This window comes from Eutrema salsugineum, unplaced genomic scaffold (assembly GCF_000478725.1).
Source record: "Eutrema salsugineum unplaced genomic scaffold, Eutsalg1_0 scaffold_3, whole genome shotgun sequence".
In the NCBI taxonomy this organism is placed as follows: Eukaryota; Viridiplantae; Streptophyta; class Magnoliopsida; order Brassicales; family Brassicaceae; genus Eutrema; species Eutrema salsugineum.
Window position 1 is genome coordinate 1,487,157 of NW_006256756.1, and position 18,713 is coordinate 1,505,869.

An 18,713-nucleotide genomic window follows, 5' to 3' on the forward strand; every position below is an offset into this window, starting at 1 on the left:
TCCTCATCACTTTTTCACCGTCTTATATTTTTAGATATTTACTCTTACCAACTTACTTTTATTATTATATGTTTTCTCTTGGTCTATAAATAGACCTTTATGTTATGTAAAGAAATAAACTTTCAGACGAGTGAAATAAGAAACACTCTTCATCAATCTTCTCTCTCCCACTTACCTCTCGTCCCTTTCTCACTTCCTTCTCTTCCAAATTAAATAATATATATATATATATATATATATACATATAAACATACATATACTCACTTATTTTATATAATACATAAAACGTTATCAGCACGAGCCGTTCTTATACCGTTCCTATATCGAAAAGGTGAGGTTTAATTTATGTTCAATCCATCTACTTTTATGTTTATATTCTATGGTCGGGATGATAGGCGCTGCCTTCTCCGAACCGATCGTTATGGAGGCTATGCCTTTACGATCATGATCATATGATAGACTATGTCTCCTCAGATCAAATATATAGTTGGTTTATGATCATATGGTAGTTGACTCCTCAGATCATTACCTCCATATAATAAATGTCCAGAAGACATTTAAGAAAAGTTCCTGAAGAACTAAGAATAACATACTATATGTCCAGAAGACATACTTGAAAGAAAAATATGTCCAGAAGACATATGAAAAAGAATAGTTCCAGAAGAACTATATAAAAAATATATATCCAGAAGATATATAAAAGCGTTCCTGAAGAACTGCATAATTAATTTCGTCCAGAAGACGAATATTTATTTTAATTATTGTTCTTTAAATTTTGTTAATTACTGTTATTTAATTTCTGTTTATTATTACTTTAAATTCAGTATTTTAAATTCAGTTTTTATTACGTTTATGAATTCTAAAATTTTATCATGTTTTATTAAAATCAGAATTTTTTGAAACTGAATTATGACCAAATTTATAAATTGTTGTATTGATAACAGTTATCATGTCGAATTTGACAAAACTCGAGATTACTGCCCTTGATATTTCTGGAAGAAATTATATGAGATGGGCAGTAGCTGCAAGGATGCATTTAAAAGGAAATGAGCTCCTTGATACCATCGATAAAACAAAAACAGTTCCTGAAGAGAAAAAGGCGAAAGCCATGATCTTTTTATTCCACCATATCCATGATGGTTTAAAAGATGAATATATCACGAAAGAAGATCCTGCAGATCTTTGGCAATCACTCCAAGATAGGTTTGATCACCAGAAATATGTGATCTTACCAAAGGCTAGACATGAGTGGTTGAACCTCCGGTTCCAAGACTATAAGAGCGTTAGTGAGTATAACTCCGCTCTATTTGGAATCACTTCCAGGATAATGTTATGTGGAGAAAATATAAGTGATCATGATATAATTGAGAAAACTCTCTCAACATTTCATCCTGGAAACGTAGTCCTGCAGCAACAATACCGGGCAAACGGATACAAGAAGTATTCAGAGTTAATGCAAGTTCTCTTGGTGGCAGAACAAAATAATGAACTCGTGATTTTAAACCATCAATCTCGTCCAACTGGATCAGCTTCATTCCCAGAAGTGAATGTTGCATCGTCAAGCCATGAAAATTGGCAAAGTGGACGTGGACGCGGTCGCGGAAATGATCGTGGTCGTGGACGAGGTTTTGGACGTGGTCGAGGTCGTGGACGAGGAAGAAGATTCCGTCCTGCTGATTTAAACGATGGAAGAAATAACAAAAAGTTCAAGGGTAATGAAGTTGGTCGCAAGCAACATGAGAGTGCTTGCTACAGATGCGGCATGAAAGGACATTGGGTTCGTACCTGTCGTACGCCAAAACATTTAGCCGATCTGTACCGAGAATCGGAAAAGGCGAAAGGAAAAGAAAGTGAAACCAACTTCATCCATGGTGAATCTAGTTTTTCTTTTGATGGTATAAACGATGATACAAATCTTGATATAACTAATTTCATCGTTGATCCCGAAGATATCAATGAAAAACAAAACGAGTAAAATCTTCTCGAAGAAGAAGATGTGACATGATGTATACATAGTGTGAAAAATAAAAATATAAAATATAATGTTTAAAAATGTATCTTTTGTTATAAAAAGGTTTTTATTATAATATAAGCTCTTTTGTTTTGCTATATTAATTTATCTTGTATGAATATCTTGAATTCAGAAAATGTCAAAGATTAAGATCGAGGATGGAGATATATGTCTGGCAGACAGTGCGACAACGCACACAATATTAAAAGATAAAAAGTATTTCTCCTCTCTTAATATGAAAGATTCCGCTGGAAGCGTGAATACAATATCTGGTAATGCAAAAATTATTATGGGCTCCGGAAGAGTCAGTTTTTCAATGCCAAGGGGAACAAAGTTTGAAATAAATGATGCGTTATATTCCCCTGGATCTTACAGAAATTTGTTAAGTTTCAAAGATATCCGCAGAAATGGATATCACATAGAAACTATGAATAAGAATGGCATTGAATATCTTTGCATTACATCAGTTATTTCGGAGAGAAAAGTTGTACTGGAAATATTACCAGCATTATCCTCCGGAATATATTCCACAAAGATAAATATGACTGAATCATATGTTACTGTAAACCCGAAGTTTACAAGTACATTTAAAATCTGGCATGAACGATTAGGGCATCCTGGTTCAGTCATGATGCGGAGAATTGTGGAAAATTCTAATGGCCATCCGTTGAAAAACCAGAAGATTTTTCAATCGAGAGAATTTATGTGTAATGCTTGTTCTCAAGGAAAACTTATAACTCGGCCATCACTAGCTAAAATCGGGAATGAATCTCCAGTATTCCTAGAGAGAATACATGGTGATATATGTGGGCCTATTCACCCACAATGCGGGCTATTTCGATATTTTATGGTATTAATTAACGCATCCAGTAGATGGTCACATGTGTGTTTATTGACAACACGTAATACGGCTTTCGCAAAATTCATTGCCCAAATAATCAGGTTGAGAGCACAGTTCCCTGATTATATGATAAAGAAAGTAAGACTTGATAACGCTGGTGAATTCACTTCCCAAGCTTTTAATGATTATTGTATGTCATTGGGAATTGATGTTGAACATCCTGTTGCACATGTTCACACACAAAACGGCATGGCTGAGTCATTGATTAAACGGTTACAACTCATTGCTAGACCGTTAATATTGAGAACAAAGCTCCCAATTTCAGTATGGGGTCATGCTATCTTGCATGCAGCGGCATTGCTTCAGATAAGACCGAGTTCTTATAATAAATATTCCCCAATACAATTAGCATTTGGCCAGGAGCCAAATATATCCCACCTACGTGTGTTCGGGTGTGCGGTTTATGTTCCGATAGCCCCGCCACAAAGATTAAAAATGGGGCCGCAAAGAAGATTGGGAATATATATCGGTTATACGTCACCGAGTATAATTAGGTATCTTGAACCGCAAACTGGTGATATGTTTACGGCACGTTTTGCCGATTGCCATTTTAATGAAGATGAATTTCCAGCGTTAGGGGGAGGAATTAAAGAAGTTCCAAAAGATGTTACATGGTGCACACCATCTTTGTTGCACCTTGATCCCCCTACGAAACAACGTGAACTCGAAGTTCAGAAAATTGTTCATTTACAAAATATGGCAAATGAAATACCAGATGCGTTCACAGATACGAAAAGAGTGACAAAGTCATATATACCCGCGGCAAATGTTCCATCGAGAATTAATGTTCCGGAAGAACAAAATGATGGAAAAATAGCGAATGAACCCAAAGTTCAGTTGAAGAGGGGGAGGCCGATTGGCTCAAAAGATAAAAATCCCCGAAAGAAAAAGAAATTGGGAAAACAAAATGAAAATGGTCCAGAAGAACTACATACAGAGAAATGTCCTGAAGACGAAAATGACGAAGAAAATCATGAGATTTCCATCAATTATGCCCAAGATGGGATATTATGGGCTAGAAATGAAATAGAAGATAATGATGGAATATTCTCGTTCTCTGTATGTAAAGAAATTGAATATGAAATTGATGATCTAGATCCAAGGTCCATATTAGAATGCCAGAAAAGATCTGATTGGGAGAAATGGAAAATGGCCATAGAAACTGAATTGATCTCCCTTAATAAAAGGAAAGTTTTTGGACCGATTGTTAAAACACCTAAAGATGTACAGCCGGTTGGGTACAAATGGGTTTTTGTGAGAAAAAGAAATGAGAAAAATGAGGTGACAAGATATAAAGCCCGACTTGTCACCCAAGGATTTTCTCAAAGACCGGGAATTGATTATGAAGAAACTTATTCTCCGGTTATGGATGCAATTACATTCAGATTCTTAATGAGTCTTGCGGCATCCAAAAATCTTGAAATGTATCTTATGGATGTTGTGACAGCATATTTATATGGATCACTTGATAATGATATCTATATGAAAATCCCTGAAGGATTGAAAATGCCTGAAGCATTAAGTTCCAAATCGAAAGAAATATGTTTAGTCAAGTTACAGCGATCACTTTATGGATTAAAACAATCCGGACGCATGTGGTATAATCGCTTAAGCGAATATTTACTAAAGAAAGGGTATGTGAATAATGCAATCTGCCCTTGCGTCTTTATTAAGAAATCTTCGTCAGGATTCGTGATCATTGCTGTTTATGTGGATGACCTGAACATTATCGGAACTCAAAAAGAGATTGATGATGCAAGAACTCATATGAAAGAAGAGTTCGAAATGAAAGATCTCGGAAAGACAAAGTTTTGTCTTGGATTACAAATAGAGCATTTCCGAGATGGAGTATTCATACATCAATCAAATTATACTAAAAGGATATTAAAACGCTTTTGTATGGATAAAGCGACTCCTTTGAGTACTCCAATGGTTAATCGATCTCTCGATACGGAAAAAGATCCGTTTCGACCTTGTGAAGATAACGAAGAAATATTAGGTCCTGAAGTACCTTATATGAGCGCTATTGGTGGACTTATGTATCTTGCAAATTGTACCCGACCAGATATAGCATTTGCTACAAATTTACTGGCAAGATATAGTTCGTCTCCTACGCGCAGACATTGGAATGGAATAAAACATATATTCCGTTATCTTCAAGGAAAAATTGACTTGGGATTGTTTTACCCTAGAAACTCCAAACTTGGTTTAGTCGGTTTTGCAGATGCAGGTTATTTATCAGATCCTCATAAAGCTAGATCGCAAACTGGATATGTTTTTACGTTTGGAGGAACTGCAATCTCTTGGCGTTCTCAAAAGCAGATATTAGTCGCCACTTCTTCAAATTATGCAGAAACTATTGCGCTTCATGAAGCATGTAGAGAATGTGTATGGCTCAGATCTATGACTCATCATATACAAGAAGCAAGTGGAATAGCCATTAACAAAGAACCGACAAGATTGTTCGAAGATAATGCTGCATGTGTTGCTCAACTAAAAGAAGGCTATATCAAGAGTGATAGAACGAAACATATTCCTCCAAGATTTTTCTCTTATACTCAAGAGCTCGAGAAGAATCAAGAAATCGATATCCAGTATGTTCGTTTATGTGAAAATGCGGCAGACCTCTTTACAAAGGCGCTTCCTACTACAGTATTTAGAAAGCATATTCAAAGTATCGGAATGCGTCATTTGCGGGATTTATGAAGAGAACGTTATATCCATCATTCCAGGAGAGATTACGTTACTGTACTCTTTTTTCCTTGTCATGGTTTTTATCCCATTGGGTTTTTTCATGATAAGGTTTTTAATGAGGCAATACGTAATACATTAACGATGATGGATAATTAAGAGGGAGTGTTAAAAAGGATAATTATCCTCATCACTTTTTCACCGTCTTATACTTTTAGATATTTACTCTTACCGACTTACTTTTATTATTATATGTTTTCTCTTGGTCTATAAATAGACCTTTATGTTATGTAAAGAAATAAACTTTCAGACGAGTGAAATAAGAAACACTCTTCATCAATCTTCTCTCTCCCACTTACCTCTTGTCCCTTTCTCACTTCCTTCTCTTCCAAATTAAATAATATAATATATATATATATACATATAAACATACATATACTCACTTATTTTATATAATACATAAAAGAAAACTATATTTTGGGAAACTAGCTTTCTAAAATTAGTCATAACGGCTAATAAAAACAAAAACGAAAAAGCACGTTAAAAACGACAAACGTCTTAGCCTTAGTTAACTAACTAATCACGTAATCCTAGTTACATTCTAGCCATTGTAGAAGATTTATATGTGATTCTGTGCTATAGGTACAGTTTGAATTCTGAGGCCAGTGATTGGTTTTGTAAAGCAAAGCAATAATGAAGAGGAAAAGGAGTAAGGCCCATTTTTAAAGTAAGATCTTTTTGATTGATTTCGGTTGGATCCAACTGTGCATTTAGGTACAATTTGAGCAGAAATCTGTGTTTCAATCGCATCCACACATCGACTCCGGAATGTTTCTGGAGATTTTTCTCTGGAGATAAGATTGGAGGTGGAAGATGATGATTGATGAATCAAATTCGGCACTGTTAAAAAATCATCACAAAATATGGTTTTCTTTTCCAAAGATACTATAAGAGAAATATTCGACCCAAGAAACAAAACAAAAAACTATAAGAGAAATATTTACGAGATGAAGTTTTTGACTGATAATAGCTCTCTAGTTTATTCTACTTAACTAGGGTTTTAGCCTACGCATGCCTGGTATATTGCAAATCGTTTGTATTACTACTAAAAAGATAACCAAGAAAGAAAAATAACTTTAAACACCATATTGTTGTTGAGATTAAATGATAATAATTGTGATTTTTCTCATTCTACATTTAGAACCATAAATAAAATAGAAACGTCCCCACAATGAAGCAAATTATCTTCAAATGTACATCAAACTAATCTACTTTCCATGTGTACTTCGATTCTAAATTTAAGTAATGCATATCACATTATCACATGAATTTTCAACATTAAAGAAATGGGAACGTATGTTTTTGTGTGTTCAAAGATAAGTGCAATCACTGAATCCAGTTGTTAACTAATTTTTCAACCCGTGCTGGCTCCATATTGGTCTAGTAATAGTATGACATGATTCGTAACCTCTTTTGAGATACCAAAACTTTTCTTCAAGACAGAATTTAATTACTTCAATCTTTTATGTGACACTTGTATCTATATTGACTCATAAATAATTAATTATATCTAGTTCTGATCACGCATCTCATATTACGAATAGAAAGAAATACATAAATGCTTTTTTCATTAAAAATAGAAATAGAAGAACTAGAGTAAGTAAAATTTCGATAAGTAGCGGTTAAATTATTTAATTAACTATAGCAAGTTAGAAACGATATCAGAGGGATTAATGCTCAAGGTTTGAAAGAAAAAAAAACTTATAATGAAATTCTCACTTTCATGAAGACTATGTGAATTTGGAGGTGTCACTGAAGAGAGAAAAATATATAGAATCCGAGGAATAAAATAATACAAAGAAATAGGATAAACAATGCAACACATGCAAGAATATAATGTGTTTAACAAAGCACCACGATATGACATCAAACACATGAGCACGGCCACTGAAATCATAGTACAAGTTTGGATATTGTCAATTAAAACAAATATATACTGACCTTTTTATACTGGCTGGTTTAACGTCACGGGAGGCCCTGCGAAAACCTAAAATACACTGGCCTTTTTATATGTCTTATGTTAATTTTAACAGGAAAAAAAAAATACAAATTTCATGACTCAGATGCAACAACAAGGGCTTTAAACTTTCAAGTGAGCAGAACTAGACAAACGATTGGCTATATTAAAATACAAAACTAGTTTGTAAAATCTACACTTTAATTTGAATGGTTGATTGTCTCCTCCATGCCAACCAAGTCACATGTAAACCGGGAAGAAAACAAGATACACCGCGGCATTGTTCTCAGTCCCGATCGAAACCAGGTCATATATAGCGTAGATTCATCTTAAGAACTCATGGACGACGACGAGCATCCTTTAAACCTTTGGATAATGACAACTTCTTGAAAGTCTATCACTCAGAATTCTAGTACATAGAAGCTGGTCGTAACAGTCCATCTGCTCTCCCAACTTACTTTGCCCTCTGAAACAATATTCTTCTTTCATGGATTCAAAACTTACCTCAGAATATTAATGAATGTTCATAAATCGTGATGACATAATCATGTTGATGGTTTATTGTTATTTTTTTCTACATTAGCATACACATGCACATGTACATATATATTACAGACTTACAGTACTATAGACGTGCCCGAAAGACATAGTCAAAATGGCTGTGACTGGCGTCAGTCATTTATCACAGAAGTTTTCAAACTCGAGACAGGTAGTGTGGTGACCCATTTGGATCTCATGAATCTCATGGCCTGTTGACTCGAGTTTGTTCGAAGCTTATGGTGTCCGTTGAACCGTTGAACTAGATATAAGTCCACATTATAGCACTTTGGTGCGTTCCTACCGGGGCCGACCGGATCAGCCGATAGGGTTTATCAAAAAAAAAAAAAAATATATATATATATATATATATATATATATATATATTTATCACATAAGGGAAACTAGTAGAAAAAAATATTGAGTTATTTACATTCAAAGAGATTTTTCAGTTTCATTCTTACAAAAGAGTCACTTATAGCTATTGGGTAACTTATTTTTTGTTAATCTGAAATTACCGCTCGTGGATACGATAAGGTGGATACGACCTAGTGGATAGCAGATTAATCCCAGATTTTTAAAAATAGTGATTATTTTTTCCCATCTATTTTGTTTTGTATTTTTTTGTATTTGTGGAAGACATAAAATAATTTTTTTTTGTTAGAATGAGTTATAATTTCATTTTCTCATTGTTTTAAAACCCATTATACTATAGTTTATTTATTAAACAAGAAATTTTTCAAAAATACATATATAATTTTTTTTAAAAAAAATCAGAATTCTAGGTAGATATCCACTCAGAAAATATGATGTGGATGATGCATAATAGACATATAACATAAACATGATTGCGTGGATATGCTTTCAATGAGATATCCACTCAGAAAATATGATGTGGATGATGCGTAATGAACATATAACATGGACATAATTGAGTGGATATGTTTTCATTAATATATTCGACATGGATATATATTTTACATTGTCTATAACCTATCCACATGATCCACGTCCACTTAGAAAGTATCTTTTAATGTAATTATCTCAAAAATATTCTATCTAATTACCAAATGTGCATGAGAATATGGGTTTCAGTCATTGGGCCTAGATCCAAAAACAAACTTTCTAATGTTTAACAACAATTGCGTCTAAGTTCAAGACTGTCCCGTAAGTGTTTCAACGTGAGCTACAAGTCAACGAAAAAGTTGTAAAAGGGTACATAGAAAAGTTTTGATTAACTTTGAGGCACCTTGTTCAGAGAGACAAAACCTTCGCCCTTCAGAATAGAGAGAACGAGAGAGACAAAGAAGATCACCAGAATGAGAGTTCGGTGATCACTTTTGTATCTCCTTCTTCTAAATTTTGTACCTGAAACACAACGAAAACGCCAGTTAAAAACTTGTGTAAACTTTGCTAATAAGCCTATACTTATGTCGAGTTGCACACAAACAGTTACATCAGTAAATTAAACCAGTTAGTTCCATTCGCTTGACGGGAGATTATTATTTGGATGATGGTCTCACCCTGTAGTTTGCCACCAGACCACAAAAGAAACAGGAAAGCTCGGAAAAAAGAATTTAAATTTCATTTGTTATTCTTTGTAAAGATGAAGCAATTAATGTAAATTTTTTTTATTCAAATAAATTTTACATTCGATTCCAAAAAAAAAACCAGTTAGATTTCACATTTTTCTCGATATTTCAAAATAACAAATCTCAAAGTTAACGGGTTTGATAGTGTGTTAAAAACCATCGAAGTGCATGAATGATATACTTTGATAGATGCACTACGAAACCTTAAATGAAGTTTTTCAACACTTTTAAATGATTAGAATATGAGCAACAAAAAAAAAAAAAACTAGCAGAGCTAGGTTCAGTATTAATGCTTTAAAAACTATGAGAACTTTAAAAAAAAATTCACATTTTTACTCGTATACTAAATGAATATATTATACTTTCTTTGTTTCACAAAAAAACGTAAATTAAAATTTTATGTTTTTGTTTCACAAAGTGGTTTTATATTTTCAATGTAGGTTTTAAATAAATCTCAGTTTCATCTATATTGTTTTAGTTTATTAATTAGAGAAAAAAAAACTTATTTCTTGTATTGATAAAACTAATACAAAAAACTTATTTACATTTCTTTTTATAAAAAAATGTGTGAAATCAGAAATGTTTAAAATGATAATTTTTGTGATAAGGAGAATGTATCCTTTTTAAAAAGTTATCACTGAATGTAACAAACGCCCATACTTTTCTTTCCCATTTTTGTTAAAGATAACACACATATACATGCACCTGCAAGCACCAGAGTAACGGTTGTTATTAATTGTGCCCATTAATGTCAACAAACGCAATTAATACATAATTATTGTAACTAATAAACAACTATGCATTACAGCTAAGTCAGCTACCATCTGTAAACATATATGTACAAACACTAAAAAAAAACCCTCAAAATTCAGAGAATCAAGAAATGGATTCAGACTCTGTTCTTCCTCTCTCTGTTTCTTTCCAGCTTCCAGTTATCGATTTCTCCGATCGAACCCTAAAACCAGGAACCTCAAAGTGGGTTAAAGTGAAGGATGATGTCCGTAAAGCTTTAGAAGACTATGGCTGTTTCGAAGCTTCCTTTGACAGAGTGTCAATGGAGCTTAAGAAGTCTGTTTTCGAAGCCATGGAAGATCTTTTCGAGTTGCCGGTTGAGACCAAAAAGAGAAACGTGTCGTCGAAACCCTTTCATGGATATCTAAGTCATAATCTTTACCAGAGTTTGGGGATCGATGATGCTAATGTTTTGGAGAAAGTCAACGACTTTACTCATCAGCTATGGCCTGATCATGGAAGCAAGAGTATTAGGTAAGAATGTGAAGTCAATAAATTTAGGCCTTATTAATTATGTAGTGTTATAAAAAGATATGATTTTTTATAACATCTTGATTGATAAACTTAACTATTTTTGTTAAAAGTATTCTTTAAAACTAAGATTAATTGAAAAATTCGGTTTTGTCAATAGTGAGACGATGCACGGGTTTACGGAGAAATTAGTGGAATTGGATGTGATGGTGAGAAGAATGATAATGGAGAGTTTTGGGATAGAGAAATACATTGATGAACATCTCAACACTACAAGTTATCTTCTTCGAATGATGAAGTATACAGCACCTCCTGATGATGATGATGATGACGATGTTGAAGAGACAAAGTTAGGTTTACGCTCTCATACCGATAAGAACATCATCACAATACTTCATCAGTATCAAGTTGATGGTTTGGAAATTATGACCAAAGACGAGAAATGGATCAAAGTGAAACCATCTCAAGATTCTTGCATCGTTATGGTTGGAGATTCTCTTTGTGTAAGTTCCAGACTTCCTTTTTTTAATTTACTATTATATTCTTAGTTAGAGAATAAGAATAGTTAACTATTTTGTTGATGTTACAGGCACTTTTGAATGGTCGAATATCTTCTCCATATCACCGAGTCCTGGTGATGGAAAAGAAGACAAGGTATTCAACTGCATTGTTCTCGATTCCAAAATCAGGAGTTATCATAGATTCACCAAAAGAACTTCTCGATGAAGAACATCCACGTGTATTCAGACCCTTTGAATATAACGACTTCGTTCATTTCTTTCACACAGAAGCTGGACGTAGAACTCAGTCTCCTCTCCATGCTTTCTGTGCTCTCTGAAACATTCAAGTTATTCACAATAATAGTGAATGTAATGACTTTATGTTTGATGCTTTGTACCAATCTAAAACCACTTCTATGTTAATAGGTTTCGCTTTTCATTTCTTTTTTGTTATTTAACGGGAACTAGCAATTGTTTTTGTTATTTGATATGTTTTCAGATGCTCATGCATTCGCAATTACGCATAAACATAACAAATACACCATGCACACAAAACATTCTAGAGAGTTGGAGAAGCAAAAGAGGGAAGAAACAAAAATAATTACTATGCCATTCTCATTCTCTGGTATAGTAGATTATATTACACATGTGCGGCAGAGAATATAAACATTGCAAATTATGAACCATAAATCTTGCTATACTTGTATATAGTTGTACTTGTACCCAATTCCAATGTCTTTTGCTTTTACCTTCGACTTCATGAATTGTGAAAAAAAAAAACGCGAATGCAATTAGATTCAGATGTATGCAAGCGAGCTTCTGTCAAAATCCGGTTGTGGCCTTCCTCGTGTTGGAGTCGGCGGTCTCTGGATATTCAGCTCCTGCAAGAGATACTTTAGTTTCAGTGTCTGATTCTTTCTTAGCTACAACAAAACATATGGCTACATAAACTTATCCTTTTTCTCTAAGCAAGTGACGATATAGCGGAGACTTTCTTGATATGCACTCACATAACTACTAACTAAGATCGACTTGCTCTGTTCACGGCCGAAACAAAGACATCATGCTAGTGTATATGGTAGGAAAATGTCTTTTCTGGTTCCAGAACGACACATGTTTTTAGTATACGAAGACAATCTCTTACCACAAGGTCAAAGTTGGCTGAAACAAGTTTAAGTTTGTTTTTGTGTGTGGGGATTGTGTTCTTATTATAATGGCAGTAAAAGTCTTAAAGTGTGGATTTCAATTAACTTGGAACAGAAGAACCAGTAGAAAGTGTTGTTACCTGCATCCAAGCGTCGTCTCCAGAATGTTCAGGAGAATTCTCTGGGGATAAAATGGGAGGTGGAAGAGGATGAATCAACTTAGGAACAATCACCAATCCTCTGCCAACCACCAGTATAGCTCCCGCATTGTTCGCAGTTCCTGTTAGAAAAGTTTCACAAATGTTTTTTTTTAATAATCTATTTACCTCAAGCCTATCCAAGAAATACAAACATAGATACAAGATGAAGTTACGACTGATTTTTGTTTCTCCTCACCGCAGTAATTTGTGGCGGAAAAAAGCGTAATCAACTGTCCTTGTGCAAATCTTTCGAATCCATCCATTACACATTCGTGGGCTCTAATAATTAGCTGTAGTTTATTCTTCTTACAGAATTCTGTGACTCTATCAGGCTGCAATAAAAAAACATTCAGTGATTAGCTCCCCCCAAAAAATGATGATATTAATGAAAAGAGACAATAAGACAAGGAGTTTTACCCCAAACGTGACAAGACCGGGTCCTCTGGCGTTTGGTCTCAAACCCTCTATACTATCGTTCTCTGTAGGATCAGACCTGTACTTCGAAAAATTACATTCTGACTTGGTAATGTAAAGATATAGCGATCGATGTATAAAGCAAGAGCAGAAAGTACACATTACCATAACAAATCCATAAGAACAAGGGATCCAGCATCCATTGTTATTGGTCTTTCGATTTTTTCAATCTGTTCCACTGAACTGATTGACCTCCCAATGCCACCATGCATACATATAATTTTATTCTCAATAAGTGCAGCGAGGGGAAGATAGTTGAAAAGTTGATTGAATCTTGTCCATGCCCAGATCCCATCATTCTCTCCCTGATAAAAAGTAAAGAGAAAGCTTAGTCCAAGAAGAGCAAGCTAGAGACGAAGACAATGTTATTTAGCAGAGTCGTATATGTACCATTCTTTCTATGCATTCAAGACGGAAACCAAATAGAGCATTAATATCAGCAGCCTCGTGATTTCCACGAATCAAGTGAACATTCTCCGGATATTCAATCTGCACAGGAATACCTCACACCATAAACCCCAAGAAGCACAATTTGAATGACACTAGTAGTATGTGTGATGTGTAATTAGGCCCCGTCTTGCCTTTAATGCAAGTAGCAAAGTTATAGTCTCCAGGCTGTGTTGCCCTCTGTCGACATAATCTCCCAAAAATAGATAATCAATATACCTGAGGTAAACACGTTTAATGGATCAGTGAATATTTGTTAGGAAAAACTCACATTACTCAATCGTTTGCTAATAAACTTACGTGATATCTCCAGCTGTTGAGGGAAAACCATATTCATCAAACAACCGCATCAAATCGCCGAATTGGCCATGGAGATCGCCAAATACTTTAATAGGAGCTCTAAGCTGAAGAACCGTTTGTTCATGCATAAATATTTGTTCAGCAGCATAACAGAGTTCCCCAACTTCGTAAGAGTCCAAGAAAAACTTCCTATTGCCAGGAGGTTTCCAGTTTCGAGGTCTCAACAGAGCAGAAATGACCTGCAAGCAACAACATATTAGTAGTAGATATTATTAACTGTGACATCGTCCAGGAGGAATCATACCTTTTTATGCAGGCCTTGAGGAGACTTCTGTCTTGTGAACTTCTTGGTCGGTTGTGGCACATCGCTGTTATTCATTGGAACCATCCGTCGGCTCTCATTCTGAAACTGATCCAAGCTTAGCTGTCTTACCATTCCACCCAGACTACCGACCGTCTCCTTTGCAACCACAACCTATAAAACGAGTAAGCCCACTTGTGGTAATCAAATATATGCAAGACTAGATGTAACACTAATCTAAAGCAATGAAGTATACCAAGCTAAGCAAAGAAGTATAATAGAAACGAAGAGAGAATTGATATTAGGGATTAACATACAGCTCTTGGATGAAGCCGAACATCTCCTTCAGTTTCAGGACCATCAGTAGTGGTTTCTACTGTTGGCGAGCTGCCATCAGATGCAGAGGGTTCTTCATCTAGAGAACCTGATCCCAGTTGTGCAGCTCGCCAAACAGAACTAGCTACCTCTGCTTCCGCTGCAGAAGCCTCCGTCAATTTCTCCAAGGAATTTTCATCCAAGCTGATATTGTTAAAGGAGAAAAGAAAGATATGTGTAATGCTCGAACAACTAGATAGCGTTAGGCACAAAGCCAAAAAGAGTGTAAGAAATGGGATAGACCTCAGTCCTTCGGACATAGAGTGTGCTGTTTCAGAGCCTGAAGGAGGTCGTGCGGCGTAAGAAAACCTGGGAGTCGAGCTTTGTTGAGTTCTATCGGATGCTGACAAAGGAGAACTGATGTCTGACTGGAATGTTGAATTTTCAGCGACTAGAAAATCGTCAAGCAAAACATCTGCAAGGAAAACAAAGTTACGCCAATAACCACACTAAGAAAGGCATTAAGTAAACTAAGAGATGTGGCAATGTGTCACAAAAAACTTCCCAAGAATCAACTTGCCCTAGGCTAGGATACGTGAAACCATAGAAGTAAAGTATATGTATGTGATAAACATATGCATCTTATTGTATAAAAAAGTAAAATATCAGGGTTACCTCCTCTAAGACCACCATGTACATATATACGGATGCCGACTGATGCAGCACCATGGCGACAGCGTCGCATCAGTTCTAAAGAAGGATCTTGATCGATTTGTCCTTTATTGCCCCGCGCAGATGTTACTTGCCCATTTCTATCCAACCATACACCGGCAGCAGTATCAAGCACTGCAAGAAGAAAGTGACCATAATAATTACCAATACCGAAAAAATGGCTACGAGGGAGTAAAAACCAGCTTTTCTATTCCCAATCCAATACATTCCATGTGATTGACCACCGCTTCTAGGAGACACTCATGTAACCCAATAAAAAAAAAAATTAACACAGAACAGTAAAATTATTACAAGGAAACAGCCATTAAACATCACCTGCAACAGTTGCTTCGGCATCTATTACGCGGCCTCCTCTCAGAACACCTCCGCTGACATGCAATCTTGCACCTACAAAAACCTGATGAGAAAACAATCAAAGAATGCACTGAAAAGGCTATGATTCAAGCACTGTGTCTAGTAATCGAAGTTTGACGCCTCGATTATCATTTCACCTTGAAGGCAAATAAGAGTTGTCTTTGTTTCTAAGGCTAAAGAGTGCAGTTTACTGTGATACAAAGTGCAGTTTTTTGTAAACCCACGCTTCTGAAACTTATTTTACCATACGTTTTGAAACTAGAGTAAGATTTAGTTTACCGCTGCGTGTTGATATCTTGGAGAAGGAGCTACGCCTGGAGCCAGAGTCCATTCCCACTGACCATTTCTATGCATTAGTAAACCATAAGCATCTCCCAGTGGCTGCAGATGCAAGGACATATTAGCGAATATGCCAGAATTCATAGAGGAGCTAACATCTTAAAAATGAGATCCTATAGCAAAATAGACCAAGCTCTAGTAGTGGAGATGTTCGTAACTTCTCTATCTTCGAAAGAGAAGTCTACTACTTCCTACACAGAAAAAAGTAAGGGAGAAGATAAGTATACCGCCCCTAAGGTGTCTCTTCCACCGCAGAGTAAAAACATGCCGTCTGAACGAGCACTGCCAGTAGCATACCTATGCAGAAATATCGAAATATGAAACAGATGTTCAGTTGAAGAAACAGGTGTTCTACAGTAGCAGTTCAAATCAACTAAAATCACTAACATTCTAGCACTTGGTCGGTCACCATCAGGATTCAATCTCTGCCATACATATGGTTTCTGAGCTGTATCCAATGCCCAAGCGTCAGAGAGAGCTCGTTTCCCTGTTTCATACACAGGAGGAGGAAAAACTTTAGGATATTTGGATTCTTTAAGATAAAGATATAAACAGAACAATAAAAACTAACAGTTTCCATGTAAGAACATAAATTATTTAGGGGCACGGAACCATATAATACTATATAAAGTTGAAAGCAAAATATACATATGTAAGTAGTAATTTCTGATAATTAATGGTCCGTCAATTAGGATTTTGACTGTTTTTGTGGACGAGAGATATGGCTTAACTGTTTTCTCAATCGTATTACTACACTATTTGATGCCTGTTATGGTAAACAGAAATCCTGAATAGGCGCATGAAATGTCGGATAATAAACCAAGAGAAATACAGATATATTCTTACCATCGTTTCCGGTGACTGTAACAAGATACCTCTGAGAAACTAAATCCATAACATGACCATAGCGAGGGCCTGGACCCTCCCCTTGAACCACCACCCTGAACAACACATTATATGCAAGCATATTGTCATCACTACGATAGATAGCACAAGAGACAAGGAACTCAGAGATTTGTAAAGGAATCTTACCTGTGCCACTTAAACTTGTCATTAGTCATGTCAAGAACGTAAAGATCATCAGTAGAGTGTCCAGCCGGGCCAATGCCACCCTGTTACATAAGGAAAAAGCATAAGTATGTGTCATAAATGGACAGTGCTAATTGAAAATCGACCAAAAGCCTTCCAAATTTTCTCTTTGCAAGAAACAATAAATGATCTGATTAATCGATACCTGAAAAACGACCATGGTGCCAACTGCAGCTGCGGCGTGAGCAGCTCTAGGAGACGGAGGCTCACCAGCCGGTTTAAGCCTACACAATTCCGTAGATTCACAAGTACAAAACTCTCCATCAAAAACCAATGTGTGGTTTCAAGAAAACATTAAACCGACAAACAAAATCAGAACATGTTACCTTGTCCACTTCCTTGTCAGAACATCATAAGAATGCACCGTATTGGTCACACCAGCTAACCCTAGAAAACAATCCCAGCAGCATCAGGCAACTTCAGATCAAACTAAACAAAATAAAAAGATTCTTTTTCCAACTTACTGATCCCAGGTAAGGAAGAACTTCCGCCCTCGATAGCGGTGGCGCCGCCGAAGAGAATGAGACGAGGGCCGTGAGTTTTTGTAGCAGCAACCGCCGTGAGTGTATGAGCGCATCTAGGACCAGGAGCGTCATCTTCATCGTCCCAAAAGGTTTCTAGGGTTTTGTACTGAGGAGCTGGATGTAGCCACTGTTTCGTGCCCATGGAAAACCACTTTTGCGCGTATAAATCGCCCCACCAGCAGCAAACAGAAAGGTAAAACGAAACCTAGAAAAAGCCGAATCAAAGAAGGAAGAGCACGGCACTGATGTCAGAAGTTCATAGGAACATCAGATCGGAAGAGTAAGACTTCACGGTGGACGACGGTGGCGGGTCACGGCGGACTCTGTCTTCTCCCAAGTAAACCTTTCTTTCTTTTCCCCTGACGAATTTGTTTTTGAAAAAAAAAAAATTAACTGAGAGAACAAAAAAAATAAAAATAAAAATGTTTGCTGTCCGGCAGATTTTCGAGGACACAGTTTTCTGCGGATAGAAAAGGCGTTTGCGCTGAGCTGTACTTACTTTAGTCTTCTTTTCTAGTCAACGGCTTTAGTTGTCTCGGGAAAATGTCGAGAATACCCCTCAACTTGTGAAATGGAAATGTATTTTTGTTTGTTTGTTTGTTTAAGTAGCTGATTTTATCGAGAGATTAGAGTGATATGTAATTAAATCGTAAAGATATGCTAATTTCTATAACCGAGTTCAAATGTTACTATGATAGTTGTTAGTAGTGATATTAAGAATACAGTAACAGTCTGTATACGTAATATTTCTATAACTTAATAGTTTTGCGAAATGACATAATCATGTAAAAGTATGATTTTTTTTGGTTAAGCAAAAACACTGTCTTCGTTTTGTGTTTAAATTTCATTCCACAAATTTTTGTTGATTTGGAAAAATATTTACGAAATCATTTTTAAAAATGCAATTATGCAATTCCAAATATTACCAATCACAGCCTAAATAATCATTCTTCATTGTTTTAAGCTTCAACTGATTATTGT

General features: G+C 35.7%; 3 protein-coding genes across 3 annotated transcripts; 2 read left to right on the top strand and 1 right to left on the bottom strand.

The window, feature by feature from the left end:
- The first annotated feature begins 949 nt into the window (after positions 1–949).
- Positions 950–1,975, top strand: LOC112085134. Its single transcript, XM_024154159.1, has one exon. It carries the CDS (start codon positions 950–952, stop codon positions 1,973–1,975), a length of 1,026 nt encoding a protein of 341 aa, XP_024009927.1.
- An 8,608-nt stretch (positions 1,976–10,583) lies between these two features.
- LOC18015312 (probable 2-oxoglutarate-dependent dioxygenase AOP1) lies at positions 10,584–11,968 on the top strand. The gene is made up of 3 exons (XM_006396470.2): positions 10,584–11,015; positions 11,173–11,515; positions 11,602–11,968. Exons 1-3 carry the CDS (start codon positions 10,633–10,635, stop codon positions 11,848–11,850), a joined length of 975 nt encoding a protein of 324 aa, XP_006396533.1. The 5' UTR covers positions 10,584–10,632; the 3' UTR covers positions 11,851–11,968.
- A 128-nt stretch (positions 11,969–12,096) lies between these two features.
- Positions 12,097–18,167, bottom strand: LOC18015295 (serine/threonine-protein phosphatase BSL1). Its single transcript, XM_006396471.2, has 21 exons — positions 17,673–18,167; positions 17,535–17,595; positions 17,354–17,432; positions 17,152–17,231; positions 16,966–17,060; positions 16,507–16,606; positions 16,347–16,416; positions 16,060–16,161; positions 15,742–15,823; positions 15,370–15,540; positions 14,998–15,169; positions 14,697–14,898; positions 14,383–14,553; positions 14,079–14,317; positions 13,913–13,997; positions 13,722–13,820; positions 13,437–13,636; positions 13,275–13,350; positions 13,054–13,189; positions 12,798–12,937; positions 12,097–12,393 (listed from the first exon to the last, which is right to left on the bottom strand). Exons 1-21 carry the CDS (start codon positions 17,872–17,874, stop codon positions 12,310–12,312), a joined length of 2,646 nt encoding a protein of 881 aa, XP_006396534.1. The 5' UTR covers positions 17,875–18,167; the 3' UTR covers positions 12,097–12,309.
- Positions 18,168–18,713: the final 546 nt, after the last annotated feature.